Genomic DNA, 19,856 nt, shown 5'->3' with positions numbered 1-19,856 from the left:
GAAGCCGGGAAGCTCAAAGAGGATCCCGGCTGGGGATCCAGGCCTGCTTTATCCTCGTGGGGGCACAGGAAGGCCTGGAGGGGGTCCCGAGGTACCTGGTATACAGGACGATGGGAGCAGCATAAGGGGAGGCACAGAGCGACGCCAGCTGCCCGGCTAAGCAGGTAAAACCCGCCTAAAAGAAAAAAATACTGCAGCCGCCGGCCACTACAGCATATGGAAAAAAACCTCTCCCTGTCCCAAAGGGGAACAGGAAAGACACTGGCAAGTGGGAGGTGGGAGGTCTTTTTAACCTCTCTGTGTTTCCTGTTCCCCATTAGGGCAAAGAGACAACCTCCATATGCCGTCGTGGAAGGTGACTAGAGAAAACGTGTTAACTAAGTACTGTATTTTCTGGCGTATAAGACTACTTTTTAACCCCTGAAAATCTTCTTAAAAGTCGGGGGTCGTCTTATACGCCGGGTGCCGTCTTGTACGCCGAGTGCAGACACCAATGTGTATATGGTGGGTGGGGGGGAGTGGTCCCGATGACGAAGAGGGGGCGTCTCACAGGAAAGTGTGAGTGGAGTATCCCCCATTACCTCATTGTAGCTGCAGCATGGGGTCTCTGTGCTGGGGAGAGGCGGCAGCTGCTGCTCCTCTTTGTGCCGCATGGGTGCTGTGCTGTGGGGCGGTGGCCGGCACTGCTCCCCAGCACCCCACACTGCAGCTACAATGAGGTAATGGGGGATACTCCACTCACACTTTCCTGTGAGATGCCCCCTCTTCGTCATCAGGACCACTCCCCCCCAAAAGGCACATTAGTCACCGGCCCTATAAGACGACATACGGCGTATAAGAAGACCCCTGACTTTTAAGAAGATTTTATATTTTAACTGGAAAAGTTGGGGGGTCGTCTTATACGCCCAGTCGTCTTATATGCCGGAAAATACGGTACCCTATATTTTCTTGCACTATAGCCGTTTTCTTACTACGGGGTATTTAATCATTGTTTCTGTCCCCCCCTCATATAAAGTACGACCACTATCTATATGCACTTATATACAGCATTCTAGAATGCTGTGAATATATGGTACGACCACTATCTATAAGCCCTTATATACAGCATTCTAGAATGCTGTGTATATATAGTAGGCCCACTGCCTGTATATCCTTATATACAGCATTTTATAAAGCATAACCACTATCTGTATGCCCTTAAGATAGTGGCATATTAGACTTGCCTAGCCCCATCCAATGGGCTTCGCTAGTCTTAATCCGGTGCCTTCTCTTCTATCACCATCCTTCTTTCTTTGAGTCGATGACGCGTCCTATGTCATCCACACGCAGGGTGGATTGATTTAAATCACGCCGATTTAAATCATGATTTAAATCACGATTTAAATCAAAAGATTTTTTTCTATTTAAATCGGATCGATTTAAATCATGATTTTAATCATGATTTAAATCACTGATTTAAATCAAAAGGTTTTTTTTAATATAAATCACGATTAAAATGAGAAGTGAGAGCAGTGCGCATGTGCGCCCATAGTTACACGGACGAAACTAGGGGCAACGATCTAACGTCAGGGTGAGGGGGGGACCCCAAAGTAAGTAAAAATCTTTATTGTTTTACTATATGGCAATAGGTAGGTGTTTAAAAGCAGCATGTCTTAATTGTATAAACTATTAATAGCCTCCACATTTTGTTCATACTGCCCCTTTAATTCCACACTTCTAGCTTGGTTTCACTTTTGGTTTAGTTTCTTTTTCCATTCAGTTGACATGCCCAAACTTATTGGATAGTCAGCATCCTACAGAAACCTCTGGAAGAGCATGGCATTGTGAATGTTACACATATACAGCCTTTATTCTACTGAGTTAAACAACTCAGCTTTATCTCATGATGGAAGAACCTTTGGATGGTAAAATATTTTCCTCAAAAAGCAGTTTATTGAAAAAAATCCGATTTAAATAAAAAAAATCCGATTTAAATCAAAAAAATCCGATTTTTTTGATTTTTTTAAAAAAACATTGATTTTTATCCACCCTGTCCACACGGTGTCTTCCATCGCACTCCTGTGCAAGTGCACTTCTTTCTGCCCTTTGCAGTACTTTGCTTTGTGCTCGGCAGAGAAATGTTCCTGCACAGAAGCGTGATGAGGGAGGTTGTGTGGATGATGTAGAACACATCATCCACGGGAAGGACTGCGCCGGATGAAGACCAGCGCCAAACATAACACCAAACCGCCCCGTAGGTGAGTATAAGAAGTTATTTACATTATGCACATTGGCTTACAGACATACCGTATATACTCGAGTAGAAGTCGACCCCCCTAATCTTGCCACAAAAAACTGGGAAAACTTATTGACTCGAGTATAAGCCTAGGGTGGAAAGTGCAGCAGAAACCGGTAAATTTCAAAAATAAAAATAGATACCAATAAAAGTAAAATTAATTGAGACATCAGTAGGTTAAGTGTTTCTGAATATCCATATTGAATCAGGAGCCCCATATAATGCTCCATACAGTTCATGATGGGCCCCATAAGTTGCTCTATACAAAATATGCCCCATAAGATGCTCCATATTAAAATATGCCCCATATAATGCTGCACAAATGTTAATAATGGCCCCATGAGATGCTCCATAGAAACTTTTGCCCCATACAATGCTGCATAAAGGTTGATGGCCCCATAAGATGCTCCACACATTATGCCCCATGAGATGCTCCACACATTATGCCCCATGAGATGCTCCACACATTATGCCCCATGAGATGCTCCACACATTATGCCCCATGAGATGCTCCACACATTATGCCCCATGAGATGCTCCACACATTATGCCCCATGAGATGCTCCACACATTATGCCCCATGAGATGCTCCACACATTATGCCCCATGAGATGCTCCACACATTATGCCCCATGAGATGCTCCACACATTATGCCCCATGAGATGCTCCACACATTATGCCCCATGAGATGCTCCACACATTATGCCCCATATGCTGTTGCTGCGATTAAAATAAAACTATCACATACTCACCTCTCTTCGCTCAGGCCCTCGGCACTTACGATAGTCACATTCCACCGCTGCACGCTGCTCTGTCTTCTATCCTCTGCACTGACTGTTCAGAAAGAGGGCGGCGCGCACACTAACTACGTCATCGCGCCCTCTGACCTGAACAGTTACAGCCAGAGGACGGAAGACAGAGCGGCCTGCAGCGGTGGAACGGGGAGAGGTGAATATCGCGCAATGCTCACCTCCCCCGTCATACTCACCTGCTCCCGGCGCGGTCCCCGGCAGCTTCTCACTGTCAGATGGTCCCCAGGAGCCAGCAGCGTCTTCCTATGTTCAGCGGTCACGTACCGCTCATTAAAGTAATGAATATGTGTCCATATTCATTACTTTAATGAGCGGTACCACGTGACCGCTGAACACAGGAAGAGCTGCCCGGAGACCATCGGATATGCAGGGACCGTGCCAGGAGCAGGTGAGTATGTGACAGCCGCCGCTCCCCCTCCCCCGCCAACAATGACTTGAGTATAAGCTGAGAGGGTCACTTTCAGCCCAAAAAAGTGGGCTAAATATCTCGGCTTATGCTCGAGTATATACGGTATGTACAACACTCTAGAAGGGTGTGTATAAGGGCATATAGGTGCTGGTGGTACTATATATGGGGAAAACCTGGTGACAGGTTCCCTTTAAGAAACCTATGGAAATAGGTTAAAATTAGCATTTTTTTGGATGGTGAAAAACTTGTAATTTAAATATTGATGATGGCTGAACTGCAGGTGGTCTGTGTCGCTTCATAAGTTTAAGGCCAGGGTCACACTAGCGTAGAATACGGATGAGTGCTATGTGAGAAAACATTGCATAGCACTTGGACCAGTGTTAATCTATGGGGCAGATCACATCTGTGATTATTTTTTCATGCCGAATCAGCATACGAGAACAATCGCAGCATATACACCTGACAGGGGCCCATACATTCTGATATTATCAGTAATATATACCTGACAGGGGCCAATACATTCGGATATCATCTCTAATATATACCTGACAGAGGCCCATACATTCTGATATCATCACTAATATATACCTGACAGGAGCCCATACATTCTGATACCATCACTAATATACACTCACTGGCCACTTTATTAGGTACACCTGTCCAACTTCTTGTTAACACTTAATTTCTAATCAGCCAATCACATGGCGGCAACTCAGTGCATTTAGGCATGTAGACATGGTCAAGACAATCTCCTGCAGTTCAAACCGAGCATCAGTATGGGGAAGAAAGGTGATTTGAGTGCCTTTGAACGTGGCATGGTTGTTGGTGCCAGAAGGGCTGGTCTGAGTATTTCAGAAACTGCTGATCTACTGGGATTTTCACGCACAACCATCTCTAGGGTTTACAGAGAATGGTCCGAAAAAGAAAAAAAATCCAGTGAGCGGCAGTTCTGTGGGCGGAAATGCCTTGTTGATGCCAGAGGTCAGAGGAGAATGGGCAGACTGGTTCGAGCTGATAGAAAGGCAACAGTGACTCAAATCGCCACCCGTTACAACCAAGGTAGGCCTAAGAGCATCTCTGAACGCACAGTGCGTCGAACTTTGAGGCAGATGGGCTACAGCAGCAGAAGACCACACCGGGTACCACTCCTTTCAGCTAAGAACAGGAAACTGAGGCTACAATTTGCACAAGCTCATCGAAATTGGACAGTAGAAGATTGGAAAAACGTTGCTTGGTCTGATGAGTCTCGATTTCTGCTGCGACATTCGGATGGTAGGGTCAGAATTTGGCGTAAACAACATGAAAGCATGGATCCATCCTGCCTTGTATGGAGCATCTTTGGGATGTGCAGCCGACAAATCTGTGGCAACTGTGTGATGCCATCATGTCAATATGGACCAAAATCTCTGAGGAATGCTTCCAGCACCTTGTTGAATCTATGCCACGAAGAATTGAGGCAGTTCTGAAGACAAAAGGGGGTCCAACCCGTTACTAGCATGGTGTACCTAATAAAGTGGCCGGTGAGTGTATACCTGACAGGAGCCCATACATTCTGATATCATCAGTAATATATACCTGACAGGAGCCCATACATTCTGATATCATAACTAATATATACCTGACAGGGGCCCATACATTCTGATATCATCACTAATATATACCTGACAGGGGCCCATACATTCTGATATCATCACTAATATATACCTGACAGGCGCCCATACATTCTGATATCATCACTAATATAAACCTGACAGGGGCCCATACATTCTGATATCATCAGTAATATATACCTGACAGGGGCCCATACATTCTGATATCATCAGTAATATATACCTGACAGGAGCCCATACATTCTGATATCATCAGTAATATATACCTGACAGGAGCCCGTACAGTCTGTATCTACAATAATATATACCTGACAGGAGCCCGTACAGTCTGTATCTACAATAATATATATCTGACAGGAGTTCGTACAGTCTATATCTACAATAATATATACCTGACAGGAGCCCGTACAGTCTGTATCTACAATAATATATACCTGACAGGAGCCCGTACAGTCTATATCTACAATAATATATACCTGACAGGAGTCCATACAGTCTGTATCTACAATAATATATACCTGACAGGAGCCCGTACAGTCTATATCTACAATAATATATACCTGACAGGAGTCCATACAGTCTGTATCTACAATAATATATACCTGACAGGAGCCCGTACAGTCTGTATCTACAATAATATATACCTGACAGGAGTCCATACAGTCTGTATCTACAATAATATATACCTGACAGGAGCCCGTACAGTCTGTATCTACAATAATATATACCTGACAGGAGTCCATACAGTCTGTATCTACAATACTATATACCTGACAGGAGTCCGTACAGTCTGTATCTACAATAATATATACCTGACAGGAGCCCGTACAGTCTGTATCTACAATAATATATACCTGACAGGAGCCCGTACAGTCTGTATCTACAATAATATATATCTGACAGGAGTCCATAAATAATATATACCTGACAGGAGCCCATACAGTCTGTATCTACAATAATATATACCTGACAGGAGCCCGTACAGTCTATATCTACAATAATATATACCTGACAGGAGTCCATACAGTCTGTATCTACAATAATATATACCTGACAGGAGTCCGTACAGTCTATATCTACAATAATATATACCTGACAGGAGTCCATAAATAATATATACCTGACAGGAGCCCATACAGTCTGTATCTACAATAATATATACCTGACAGAAGCCCGTACAGTCTGTATCTACAATAATATATACCTGACAGGAGTCCATACAGTCTGTATCTACAATACTATATACCTGACAGGAGTCCGTACAGTCTGTATCTACAATAATATATACCTGACAGGAGCCCGTACAGTCTGTATCTACAATAATATATATCTGACAGGAGTCCATAAATAATATATACCTGACAGGAGCCCATACAGTCTGTATCTACAATAATATATACCTGACAGGAGCCCGTACAGTCTATATCTACAATAATATATACCTGACAGGAGTCCATACAGTCTGTATCTACAATAATATATACCTGACAGGAGCCCGTACAGTCTATATCTACAATAATATATACCTGACAGGAGCCCGTACAGTCTGTATCTACAATAATATATACCTGACAGGAGCCCGTACAGTCTGTATCTACAATAATATATACCTGACAGGAGCCTGTACAGTCTGTATCTACAATAATATATACCTGACAGGAGCCCGTACAGTCTGTATCTACAATAATATATACCTGACAGGAGCCTGTACAGTCTGTATCTACAATAATATATACCTGACAGGAGCCCGTACAGTCTATATCTACAATAATATATACCTGACAGGAGCCCGTACAGTCTGTATCTACAATAATATATACCTGACAGGAGCCCGTACAGTCTGTATCTACAATAATATATACCTGACAGGAGCCCGTACAGTCTATATCTACAATAATATATACCTGACAGGAGCCCGTACAGTCTGTATCTACAATAATATATACCTGACAGGAGCCCGTACAGTCTATATCTACAATACTATATACCTGACAGGAGCCCGTACAGTCTGTATCTACAATAATATATATCTGACAGGAGTCCATAAATAATATATACCTGACAGGAGCCCATACAGTCTGTATCTACAATAATATATACCTGACAGGAGCCCGTACAGTCTATATCTACAATAATATATACCTGACAGGAGTCCATACAGTCTGTATCTACAATAATATATACCTGACAGGAGCCCGTACAGTCTATATCTACAATAATATATACCTGACAGGAGCCCGTACAGTCTGTATCTACAATAATATATACCTGACAGGAGCCCGTACAGTCTATATCTACAATAATATATACCTGACAGGAGTCCATACAGTCTGTATCTACAATAATATATACCTGACAGGAGCCCGTACAGTCTGTATCTACAATAATATATACCTGACAGGAGCCTGTACAGTCTGTATCTACAATAATATATACCTGACAGGAGCCCGTACAGTCTGTATCTACAATAATATATACCTGACAGGAGCCTGTACAGTCTGTATCTACAATAATATATACCTGACAGGAGCCCGTACAGTCTATATCTACAATAATATATACCTGACAGGAGCCCGTACAGTCTGTATCTACAATAATATATACCTGACAGGAGCCCGTACAGTCTGTATCTACAATAATATATACCTGACAGGAGCCCGTACAGTCTATATCTACAATAATATATACCTGACAGGAGCCCGTACAGTCTGTATCTACAATAATATATACCTGACAGGAGCCCGTACAGTCTGTATCTACAATAATATATACCTGACAGGAGCCCGTACAGTCTGTATCTACAATAATATATACCTGACAGAAGCCCGTACAGTCTGTATCTACAATAATATATACCTGACAGGAGTCCATACAGTCTGTATCTACAATACTATATACCTGACAGGAGTCCGTACAGTCTGTATCTACAATAATATATACCTGACAGGAGCCCGTACAGTCTGTATCTACAATAATATATATCTGACAGGAGTCCATAAATAATATATACCTGACAGGAGCCCATACAGTCTGTATCTACAATAATATATACCTGACAGGAGCCCGTACAGTCTATATCTACAATAATATATACCTGACAGGAGTCCATACAGTCTGTATCTACAATAATATATACCTGACAGGAGCCCGTACAGTCTATATCTACAATAATATATACCTGACAGGAGCCCGTACAGTCTATATCTACAATAATATATACCTGACAGGAGCCCGTACAGTCTGTATCTACAATAATATATACCTGACAGGAGCCCGTACAGTCTGTATCTACAATAATATATACCTGACAGGAGCCCGTACAGTCTATATCTACAATAATATATACCTGACAGGAGTCCATACAGTCTGTATCTACAATAATATATACCTGACAGGAGCCCGTACAGTCTGTATCTACAATAATATATACCTGACAGGAGTCTGTACAGTCTATATCTACAATAATATATACCTGACAGGAGCCCGTACAGTCTGTATCTACAATAATATATACCTGACAGGAGCCCGTACAGTCTATATCTACAATAATATATACCTGACAGGAGCCCGTACAGTCTGTATCTACAATAATATATACCTGACAGGAGCCCGTACAGTCTGTATCTACAATAATATATACCTGACAGGAGCCCGTACAGTCTGTATCTACAATAATATATACCTGACAGGAGCCTGTACAGTCTGTATCTACAATAATATATACCTGACAGGAGCCCGTACAGTCTATATCTACAATAATATATACCTGACAGGAGCCCGTACAGTCTGTATCTACAATAATATATACCTGACAGGAGCCCGTACAGTCTGTATCTACAATAATATATACCTGACAGGAGCCCGTACAGTCTATATCTACAATAATATATACCTGACAGGAGCCCGTACAGTCTATATCTACAATAATATATACCTGACAGGAGCCCGTACAGTCTATATCTACAATAATATATACCTGACAGGAGCCCGTACAGTCTGTATCTACAATAATATATACCTGACAGGAGCCCGTACAGTCTGTATCTACAATAATATATACCTGACAGGAGCCTGTACAGTCTGTATCTACAATAATATATACCTGACAGGAGCCCGTACAGTCTATATCTACAATAATATATACCTGACAGGAGCCCGTACAGTCTGTATCTACAATAATATATACCTGACAGGAGCCCGTACAGTCTGTATCTACAATAATATATACCTGACAGGAGCCTGTACAGTCTGTATCTACAATAATATACACCTGACAGGAGCCCGTACAGTCTGTATCTACAATAATATATACCTGACAGGAGCCTGTACAGTCTGTATCTACAATAATATATACCTGACAGGAGCCTGTACAGTCTGTATCTACAATAATATATACCTGACAGGAGCCCGTACAGTCTATATCTACAATAATATATACCTGACAGGAGCCCGTACAGTCTGTATCTACAATAATATATACCTGACAGGAGCCCGTACAGTCTGTATCTACAATAATATATACCTGACAGGAGCCCGTACAGTCTGTATCTACAATAATATATACCTGACAGGAGCCCGTACAGTCTGTATCTACAATAATATATACCTGACAGGAGCCCGTACAGTCTATATCTACAATACTATATACCTGACAGGAGCCCGTACAGTCTATATCTACAATAATATATACCTGACAGGAGCCCGTACAGTCTAGTGTCTTCACCAGTGAGCCGGCTGGACTGTATGGGCTGCAGTCAGGACCTGGCAGGAGCCCATATATTCTGCTGGCTTTAATAATTTATACCTTGAAGGAGCACATACATTCTAGTGTCATGTATAGGCTGCTGGAAGGAGCCCATAAAGTCTGCTATCTTCAAGAATATATACCTAGAAAGAGCCCATACAGTCTAGCATCTTCAGTAGTGAACCGGCTACACTGTATGGGCTTAAATCAGAAAACCTGGAAGGAGCCCATACAGTCTAGGCTCAACCCATAATGGGGCCAAGAAAGGGGTCCTGTACTAGGAGAACAATCCGTTCCCTCACTTCCTATCCTCCATAGTTGGGTCGTATGTATCTATTAGGCTACGTTCACATTTGCGGTGTGCGCCGCAGCGTCGGGCGCCGCAGCGTCGCCGCATGCGTCATGCGCCCCTATATTTAACATGGGGGCGCATGGACATGCGGTGCACTTGCGTTTTGCGCCGCATGCGTCACTGCGGCGCCCGCGTCCGGGCGCAGAGGACGCAGCAAGTTGCATTTTTGCTGCGTCCAAAATCAATAGAAAAAAGGACGCATGCGGCGCAAAACGCAGCGTTGTGCATGCGTTTTGCCGCGTTTTTGTTTGCGTTGTGCGTTGCGGCGCCGACGCTGCGGCGCACAACGCAAATGTGAACGTAGCCTTACAGGAAACAGAACAACAACGTTATGATTCTTATAAAGTGGCAACAAAAACATCAAAAGAGTCTTAGTGCAGAAGAGGTTAATGTCCCCCGTGCTCAGTAATGGGGAATCTCCAGCACCTACCTCCACCTGCAGAGCCGCACTCCACATATATGGCTGTTCTGTGCGCACAGGACCTGTGATGAGGTCACAGGAGGGGAGGAGTCAGGAGTCATGTGATCAGGGGCCTCAGGGAATGATATCCGCAGTGAAGACGCTACATGGAAACTTCTCCTCAGTCAGTGACATTCCCGCCATTATTCCCCTCACTACTGGCACAATTACCCCGCGCCGCCTTTTCTACACAGTGTTATGTGTGGACTGTAACGTGTGATTTCTCTGGAGACAAATAGACCCCACACATGAGGGAATTACATACCTCCCAACTTTTGAGAAAGGGAAAGAGGGACAAAGTCAGCTACGCGCGCCGCGGCAAACTTTAGGCCACACCTCTGACCATACCCATTTCACAACTAGCCACGCCCCAACCACACCCATTTAGCACTTTTGATCACAATGTTTCGTAAACAATATTAACAAAAAAAATATGGCCACACAGTGCTCCATACTGTACAATGGCCACACACGACGCTCCATAGTGTACAATGGCCACACACGACGCTCCATACTGTACAATGGCCACACACGACGCTCCATACTGTACAATGGCCACACACGACGCTCTATACTGTACAATGGCCACACACGACGCTCTATAGTGTACAATGGCCACACACGACGCTCTATAGTGTACAATGGCCACACACGACGCTCCATACTGTACAATGGCCACACACGACGCTCTATACTGTACAATGGCCACACACGACGCTCCATACTGTACAATGGCCACACACGACGCTCCATAGTGTACAATGGCCACACACGACGCTCCATACTGTACAATGGCCACACACGACGCTCCATACTGTACAATGGCCACACACGACGCTCTATACTGTACAATGGCCACACACGACGCTCTATAGTGTACAATGGCCACACACGACGCTCCATAGTGTACAATGGCCACACACGACGCTCTATAGTGTACAATGGCCACACACGACGCTCCATAGTGTACAATGGCCACACACGACGCTCCATACTGTACAATGGCCACACACGACGCTCCATACTGTACAATGGCCACACACGACGCTCTATACTGTACAATGGCCACACACGACGCTCTATGGTGTACAATGGCCACACACGACGCTCCATAGTGTACAATGGCCACACACGACGCTCTATAGTGTACAATGGCCACACACGACGCTCCATAGTGTACAATGGCCACACACGACGCTCCATACTGTACAATGGCCACACACGACGCTCTATAGTGTACAATGGCCACACACGACGCTCTATACTGTACAATGGCCACACACGACGCTCCATAGTGTACAATGGCCACACACCACGCTCCATAGTGTACAATGGCCACACACGACGCTCCATAGTGTACAATGGCCACACACGACGCTCTATAGTGTACAATGGCCACACACGACGCTCCATACTATACAATGGCCACACACGACGCTCCATAGTGTACAATGGCCACACACGACGCTCCATAGTGTACAATGGCCACACACCACGCTCCATAGTGTACAATGGCCACACACCACGCTCCATAGTGTACAATGGCCACACACGACGCTCCATACTGTACAATGGCCACACACGACGCTCTATAGTGTACAATGGCCACACACGACGCTCTATAGTGTACAATGGCCACACACGACACTCCATACTGTACAATGGCCACACACGACGCTCCATACTATACAATGGCCACACACGACGCTCTATAGTGTACAATGGCCACACACGACGCTCCATAGTGTACAATGGCCACACACGACGCTCCATAGTGTACAATGGCCACACACGACGCTCCATACTGTACAATGGCCACACATGACGCTCCATACTATACAATGGCCACACACGACGCTCCATAGTGTACAATGGCCACACACGACGCTCCATGCTGTACAATGGCCACACACGACGCTCCATAGTGTACAATGGCCACAGACGACGCTCCATAGTGTACAATGGCCACACACGACGCTCCATAGTGTACAATGGCCACACACGACGCTCCATAGTGTACAATGGCCACACACGACGCTCCATAGTGTACAATGGCCACACACGACGCTCCATAGTGTACAATGGCCACACATGATGCTCCATAGTGTACAATGGCCCCACACGACGCTCCATGCTGTACAATGGCCACACACGACGCTCCATAGTGTACAATGGCCACACACGACGCTCCATAGTGTACAATGGCCACACACGACGCTCCATAGTGTACAATGGCCACACACGACGCTCCATAGTGTACAATGGCCACACACGACGCTCCATAGTGTACAATGGCCACACACGACGCTCCATAGTGTACAATGGCCACACATGACGCTCCATAGTGTACAATGGCCACACACGACGCTCCATACTGTACAATGGCCACACACGACGCTCCATAGTGTACAATGGCCACACACGACGCTCCATGCTGTACAATGGCCACACATGACGCTTCATACTGTACAATGGCCACACACGACGCTCCATACTGTATAATGGCCACACATGATGCTCCATACTGTATATTGGCTGCACATGATGCTCCATATTGTATAATGACCGCACATGATGCTCCATACTGTATAATGACCGCACATGATGCTCCATACTGTATAATGACCGCACATGATGCTCCATACTGTATAATGACTGCACATGATGCTCCATACTGTATAATGACCCCACATGATGCTCCATATTGTATAATGGCCACACATGATGCTCCATACTGTATAATGGCCACACATGATGCTCCATACTGTATATTGGCTGCACATGATGCTCCATATTGTATAATGACCCCACATGATGCTCCATACGGCTCCACACACGGCTCCGCTCCATACACCTCGCACACACACGGCTCTGCTACATCCACACTGTACACCTCCTGACCCCACACACAACATTACTTACCTCATCCTGCAGCGGCAAGTTGGCAACCAGCACAACTTCGGAGGTCCCGATCATGTGACCCCTGACTCCTCCCTTCCTGTGACCTCATCACAGGTCCTGTGCGCAGAAAGCAGGCAGCCATACGGAATATGGAAGGGTAAGGGCCCGCATGGCTTAACACAAGGGGGCGTGTCTGTCCTGCTGTCTGCAGGATGCAGAGCATCCCGCGCTGGACAGCGGGGAACAGGCTCAAAACCAGGACAGTCCCGCACAATGCGGGACGGTTGGGAGCTATGGAATTATTACCAGTTACCGGACGTCTAGTATATGGCGGCCTATGACTGTGCTATTGACTCCACACCAGGAGCTAAAATGCCAAAATCTCGCTTATTTATCCCCTTCCAGTGTCCGGCTAAGGGCTCATTTCCACTTGCAAGAATAAAAACGGTCCGTAATCTGGGCCGAAAAAAAGGGATGAAAAGTATGCGTCTGTCATGCGAGTTCAATGCGATTTTTTAATTGCATCATCCGTTTTACATCCGTATGACATCCGTATGCAATCCATTTTTTTTCTCTGCAACTATTTTTATACAGTCATTTACAGGACTACTTAAAGTGTTCTATGCCACAGAATGGTAAGGTATCCATAAAAAAACAGATGGAATACGGATGGTCCGTATTCCATGCGTTTTTTTTCTCGCACCCATTGACTTGCATTGGCGAGTGTCGTCCGAGACTCGCAGCAATACGAAGCATGCTGCAATTTTTTTCTCAGACCGATTTCGGGTGAGAAAAAAATCGCAAATGAAAAGACACCTATTGAATAACATTGGTCTGAGTGCAATCCGATTTTTTCTCGGATTGCACTCGTCCGTTTTCCTCGCAAGTGGAAATGAGCCCTAAGGGCCCCTTTCCACTTGCGAGGAAAACGGACGAGTGCAATCTGATAAAAAATCGGATTGCACTCGGACCAATGTTAGTTAATAGGTGTCTTTTCATTTGCGATTTTTTTCTCAGCCGAAATCGGACTGAGAAAAATCTGGATCGGCTGAGAAAAAAATCGCAGCATGCTGCGTATTGCTGCGATTCTCGGACGAGACTCGCCAATGCAAGTCAATGGGTGCGAGAAAAAAATCGCACAGCACTCGCACCATGCGAGTTCTGTCCGATTTTTATGCACCGGTGTCCTTTGAAAAGCCGGCAATTCAGCGCGGTGTACAGTAAAATCACACTGACAGGTTAGAATAGAATAGATAAATACACATAGAATGTGTATATATACATATATATATGCCAGTGAGACACCTATATATGTATATTTATATTTAATGCAGCGCTAGATAGCATAAAAGCCGCTAATTCAATTGCCGACTTTTGCTATCTCCTTCACAAACCCGACAGGATATGAGACATGGTTTACATACAGTAAACCATGTCATATCCCCCTTTTTTTTTGCATATTCCACACTACTAATGTTAGTAGTGTGTATGTGCAAAATTTGGCCGCTGTAGCTGCTAAAATAAAGGGTTAAATGGCGGAAAAAATTGGCGTGGGCTCCCGCGCAATTTTCTCCCTGCCAGAGTGGTAAAGCCAGTGACTGAGGGCAGATATTAATAGCCAGGAGAGGGTCCATGGTTATTGGCCCCTCCCGGCTACAAACATCTGCCCCCAGCCACCCCAGAAAAGGCACATCTGGAAGATGCGCCTATTCTGGCACTTGGCCACTCTCTTCCTACTCCCGTGTAGAGGTGGGATATGGGGTAATGAAGGGTTAATGTCACCTTGCTATTGTAAGGTGACATTAAGCCAGATTAATAATGGAGAGGCGTCAATTATGACACCTATCCATTATTAATCCAATAGTACGAAATGGTTAATAAAACACACACACATTATTAAAAAGTATTTTAATGAAATAAACAAACAGGTTGTTTTAGTATTTTATTGCTCTCTCAATCCATCCGGAACACCCTCGCTTGGCAAAATAATAAACCAACAATATACATACCTTCTGATGAACTGTCAGGTCCCACGAAGTAAATCCATCTGAAGGGGTTAAATCATTTTACAGCCAGGAGCTGCGCTAAAGCACTGCTCGTGGCTGTAAAAACCCCGGGTGCTGAAAGGAAAGCAGGATGATCTGTACTTACATTGAGTCGCGGTGAGGCGCCCTCTGGTGGATGAACTCATGAACTGGAGCCTTGGAAAAGTTCCCACGCTCGAGTTCATATGAGTGAACCATGTCTCATATCCTGTCGGGTTTGTGAAGGAGAAATGAAAAGCCGGCAATTGAATTACCGGCTTTTCTCTCTAACACCGGTGCGTATTTCTCGCAAGTCACACTGCTGGTCCGTGTGTAATCCGTATTTTTCTCGCCCCCATAGACTTTCATTGGCGATTTTTTTGCGCAATACGGTGACAAACGCAGCATGCTGCGATTTTCTATGGCTGTACAAGACCGTATAATACGGATCAGTAAAATACGGCTGATAGGAGCTGGGCCATAGAGAATCATTGGGCCGTGTGTTATGCGTATTTTACGGGTGTACTTTCTGCGCTGATACGTCTGTAAAACTCGCCAGTGTGACGCCGGCCTTAACGTGAGAGGGTCATATAACCTTATACGTATACGCCATGGTGACGGAAGACCGCATTCAATACACCTGAGGGGCAGATTGAACATTTGATGCTGCCATTCGGGTTAACCAATGCGTCGGCAGTCTTTGAAAATGTGATTAATTATATTTTTTCTCACTGATTGGTAGATTTGTGGTAATTTTCCTGGATGATATATTGAGTTCCTCACGTACTCTGGAGGAGCATGGTGAGCATGTCAGACAGGTTCTCCAGGTTCTACGAGACAACTATTTGTTTGCTAACCTGGAGAAATGTCAATTTGTGGTACAGCAGGTCCAGTTCTCAGGACATTTGGCTTCTGCATTGGGGTTTCAGATGGACCCCATTAGGGTATGTTTCCACGTTCAGGATTGCATCAGGCTTTGGTCAGGATTTTATGCAGGTAAAATCCTAACCAAAACTGCACCTGAGGTCACTGGCAGGTCACCTGCGGTGTGCCTGCGTGTTTTGCTCATTGTAGCAACATGCTGCGTTTTGAAAAAACGCACCACGCATGCGTTTTCGCGGCAAAAACGCATGCGTTTTTTAACGCATAGTGGAGTCTGGATTTCATGAAATCCCCTCCACTATGCTGTAACATCTGGACGCTGCGTTTTTGACGCTGCGGAAAAACGCAGCGTCAAAAACGCAGCGTTTCCTGAACGTGGAAACATACCCTTAAGGTCCAAGCAGTCCTTGATTGCTTTTAACCAAGTAACCTGAAGGCGTTACAGAGATTTCGTGTAGTCGAGATTCTGAGGAACAAACAAGCGAAAAATAGGGTCTTATCTGATAACAAGATATAGTGAAAATGGAGGAATATTACACTCACCTGATAGAGTGGCACCTTAGCAACATGTTCAATGCATAAATCAGCTGCTGCAGGACACAGGTCCAAAGACCGAGCAGAATAGTTGATCCGGGTATAATGTGTCTGTACCTGCACTGCTGATGAAGACTATCAGATATGGAGATTTCCTTAAAAACGTTTCAACACGTTTCAAAATCACGCAGGACCTCTTCCTCAGGACAAAACCTGATAGCGGATGAACATTTCAAGCTTGGAACATTTTATATGCAGTCTTTTTTTTAAAAAAAAAAGCCAAACAAAGCACGATATGTCAAAGTTCATGAGAAAGTCAGTCAAACAAAGATAAATTATGGTTCATGAATAGTGATGAGCGAATATACTCGTTACTCGAGATTTCTCGAGCATGCTCGGGGATCCTCAGAGTATTTTTTAGTACTCGGAGAGTTAGTTTTTCTTGCCACAGCTGAATGATTGACATCTGTGAGCCAGCATAAGTACATGTGGGGATACCCATGCAACCAGGCAACCCCCACATGTACTTATGCTGGCTAACAGATATAAATTATTCAGCTGCGGCAAGAAAAACGAAATCTTCGAGTACTAAAAATACTCGGAGGACCCCCGAGCATGCTCGAGAAATCTCTAGTAACGAGTATATTCACAAATCACTATTCATGAAATAAACAAAAAACATTTACATACACTAATTATATTAAAAAGTACTTATGAATTAAGTGAGGTCACCTAAAAGAATGAATAAACATGTATGTGATATGAATGAGAAAGTTCTTGCCATTAAATAAATCATTTATAAATGGTGTTATTGAGTTGTGTCAGTAGTTTCCTATATGAGATGTGACCTGGTGTTCTGTAAGTTTCTGAAGTCACAGGTATAGTGGTGTAGAGCTGGGCACCACTACTGAACTTGATGGATCAGCATTGGACTGAAAAAATATGATTATTGGAAAAGAATCCATTGAACTAGAAGACATACGTAACCAAATGGTTAATAAGTACCGTATTTTTCGGACTATAAGACGCACCGGACCATAAGGCGCACCCCAAATTTGGGGTGAAAATTGCAGAAAAAAAGATTTTTTATAAGATGGGGGTCCGTCTTATTGTCCGAATTTACAGTATCTTACCTGAGGGCTGGCGGTGGCAGAGCAGGGTCACAGGAGGCATGGTGTCGGCAGAGGTGGGGTGATGCGGTACGGCGTGCACCTGAGCAGGGTCCTTTCCTGCTTAGGTGGGCGATGCCACGGCCTGGTGTCCATGGGAGGGTTGCAGCAGTGGTTACCGGCAGAGGTGCTGGGATGAGGAGGTGCTGGGATGAGGAGTTGCTGGGATGAGGAGTTGCTTGGATGAGGAGTTGCTGGGATGAGGAGGTGCTGGGATGAGGAGGTGCAGTGAGAGGTATGGCGTCAGAGGGGTCCCTTTCCCCGGTGAGGTGATGCAGCAGCCCGGTAAGCAGCAGAGCCAGGTGAATCCTGTTGTTAGCGGTGGTGGCGGCCATCTTCCCAAGGCCACGCGTGCGCAGATGAAGCGCCCTGCATCCTGGGGCTTCAGGAAAATGGCCGCGGGAGGCCGCACGTGCGCAGATGGAGATCGCGGCGGCCATTTTCCTGAAGCCAAGAACTTCAGGAAAATGGCCGCCGCGATCCCCATCTGCGCACGCGCGGCATCCAGCGGTCATTTTCCTGAAGCCCCGGGAAGCAGAGCGCTCCATCTGCGCACGCGCGGCCTCCGGAAGATGGCCGCCACCACCGCTAACAACAGGATTCACCCGGCTCTGCTGCTTACCGGGCTGCTGCATCACCTCACCGGGGAAAGGGACCCCGCTCACTGCGCCTCCTCATCCCCGCACGTCTGCCGCCGCACCTCTGCCACCGCACCTCTGATGCCACACCTCTGCCGCCACGGTAAGCCTGCATTGCGACTATTAGACGCACCCCCCATTTTCCCCCCTTTTTTGGGGGGGAAAAAGTGCGTCTTGTAGTTCGAAAAATACGGTAATAAGAATGAATGTCAGCCTGGGGTGTTACATAGTGAGAAATGGAAGTGCTGACAAAACAAGAAAGTGACTGAATCTTGTATGTGACGGCTGTCTATTTGAATAGCGCGTGTTGTTCCTGATCGCGGCTGTTCTGGAAACAGGAGACATAAAACTAGTGAGCATGTATCGGGGTCAAGCTACTATGGTGGAAGCTGATAGAACGTGTAGTGAATGGGAGTGAGGGAAAATGTGGGAGGTGTTGTTGATGAGGTGAATAATGCGATACAAGGAGCGTCGGCTGATCACTCAGGCTACAGAATGGAGGATCCATGGAGGAGCACTCTGGATGCCAGAGACAGCGAAAAAACTGGGGGAATGAACTACACTAGTTATCAGCGAGCATACTCGGTAATGCTCGTTACAGGCCCGAGCATCGCTGTACTCGGCGAGCACCTAGAATTTCTGGGTTTGCTCGGTGGGAGTTCATGTCCCCGTCCTGCATGTTTGGTGCTCTTTAGAGAGCCAATAAACATGCACGGATTGTCTGCCATGCACTATAATGCTGTAGCCATGTTGGTTGTGGCATTACAGTGATTAGCTGGCCGCACAGCATCATCAGGTCTATAAGAGACCTGGCACCGCCTGCTCATAGCATTCAGCTCCAGATTCAGACAGTGTAGGGAGAGCTTCTGCCGAGGTAGGGTCAGATGTGGAGGGTTTTCATTTAGGCCGGGGTCACACACCACGTATAAAAATAAGGACCAAATACGCAGAAATGTTCCCTGAACAGTGATCCGTATGTCATCCGTAGGTAACGTGTGGCTGCGTATTTTGCACATGTAAACCTCCGTATGGAGAGATTTTCTCG

At 45.3% G+C, this 19,856-nt stretch overlaps 1 protein-coding gene across 3 annotated transcripts in view; it reads right to left on the bottom strand.

Annotated features, from left to right (window-relative positions):
* The window catches only part of LOC143766500 (uncharacterized), a 250,253-nt gene that overhangs the window by 88,125 nt on the left and 142,272 nt on the right, over positions 1 to 19,856 (bottom strand). For 2 of the 3 annotated variants that reach the window (XM_077254234.1, XM_077254236.1), the window contains exon 1: positions 10,634 to 10,690. The exons of the other annotated variant lie outside the window; for it this stretch is intronic. In XM_077254234.1, coding sequence (XP_077110349.1) covers positions 10,634 to 10,660 — 27 coding nt within the window. In that variant the 5' untranslated portion in view covers positions 10,661 to 10,690. Of the gene's footprint in view, positions 1 to 10,633; positions 10,691 to 19,856 lie in introns of those variants that run through there. 3 annotated transcript variants of the gene reach the window in all.

The sequence above is a fragment of the Ranitomeya variabilis genome, chromosome 4 (assembly GCF_051348905.1).
Source record: "Ranitomeya variabilis isolate aRanVar5 chromosome 4, aRanVar5.hap1, whole genome shotgun sequence".
Lineage (NCBI taxonomy): Eukaryota > Metazoa > Chordata > Amphibia > Anura > Dendrobatidae > Ranitomeya > Ranitomeya variabilis.
This window is presented reverse-complemented; position numbering and strand designations above follow the sequence as displayed.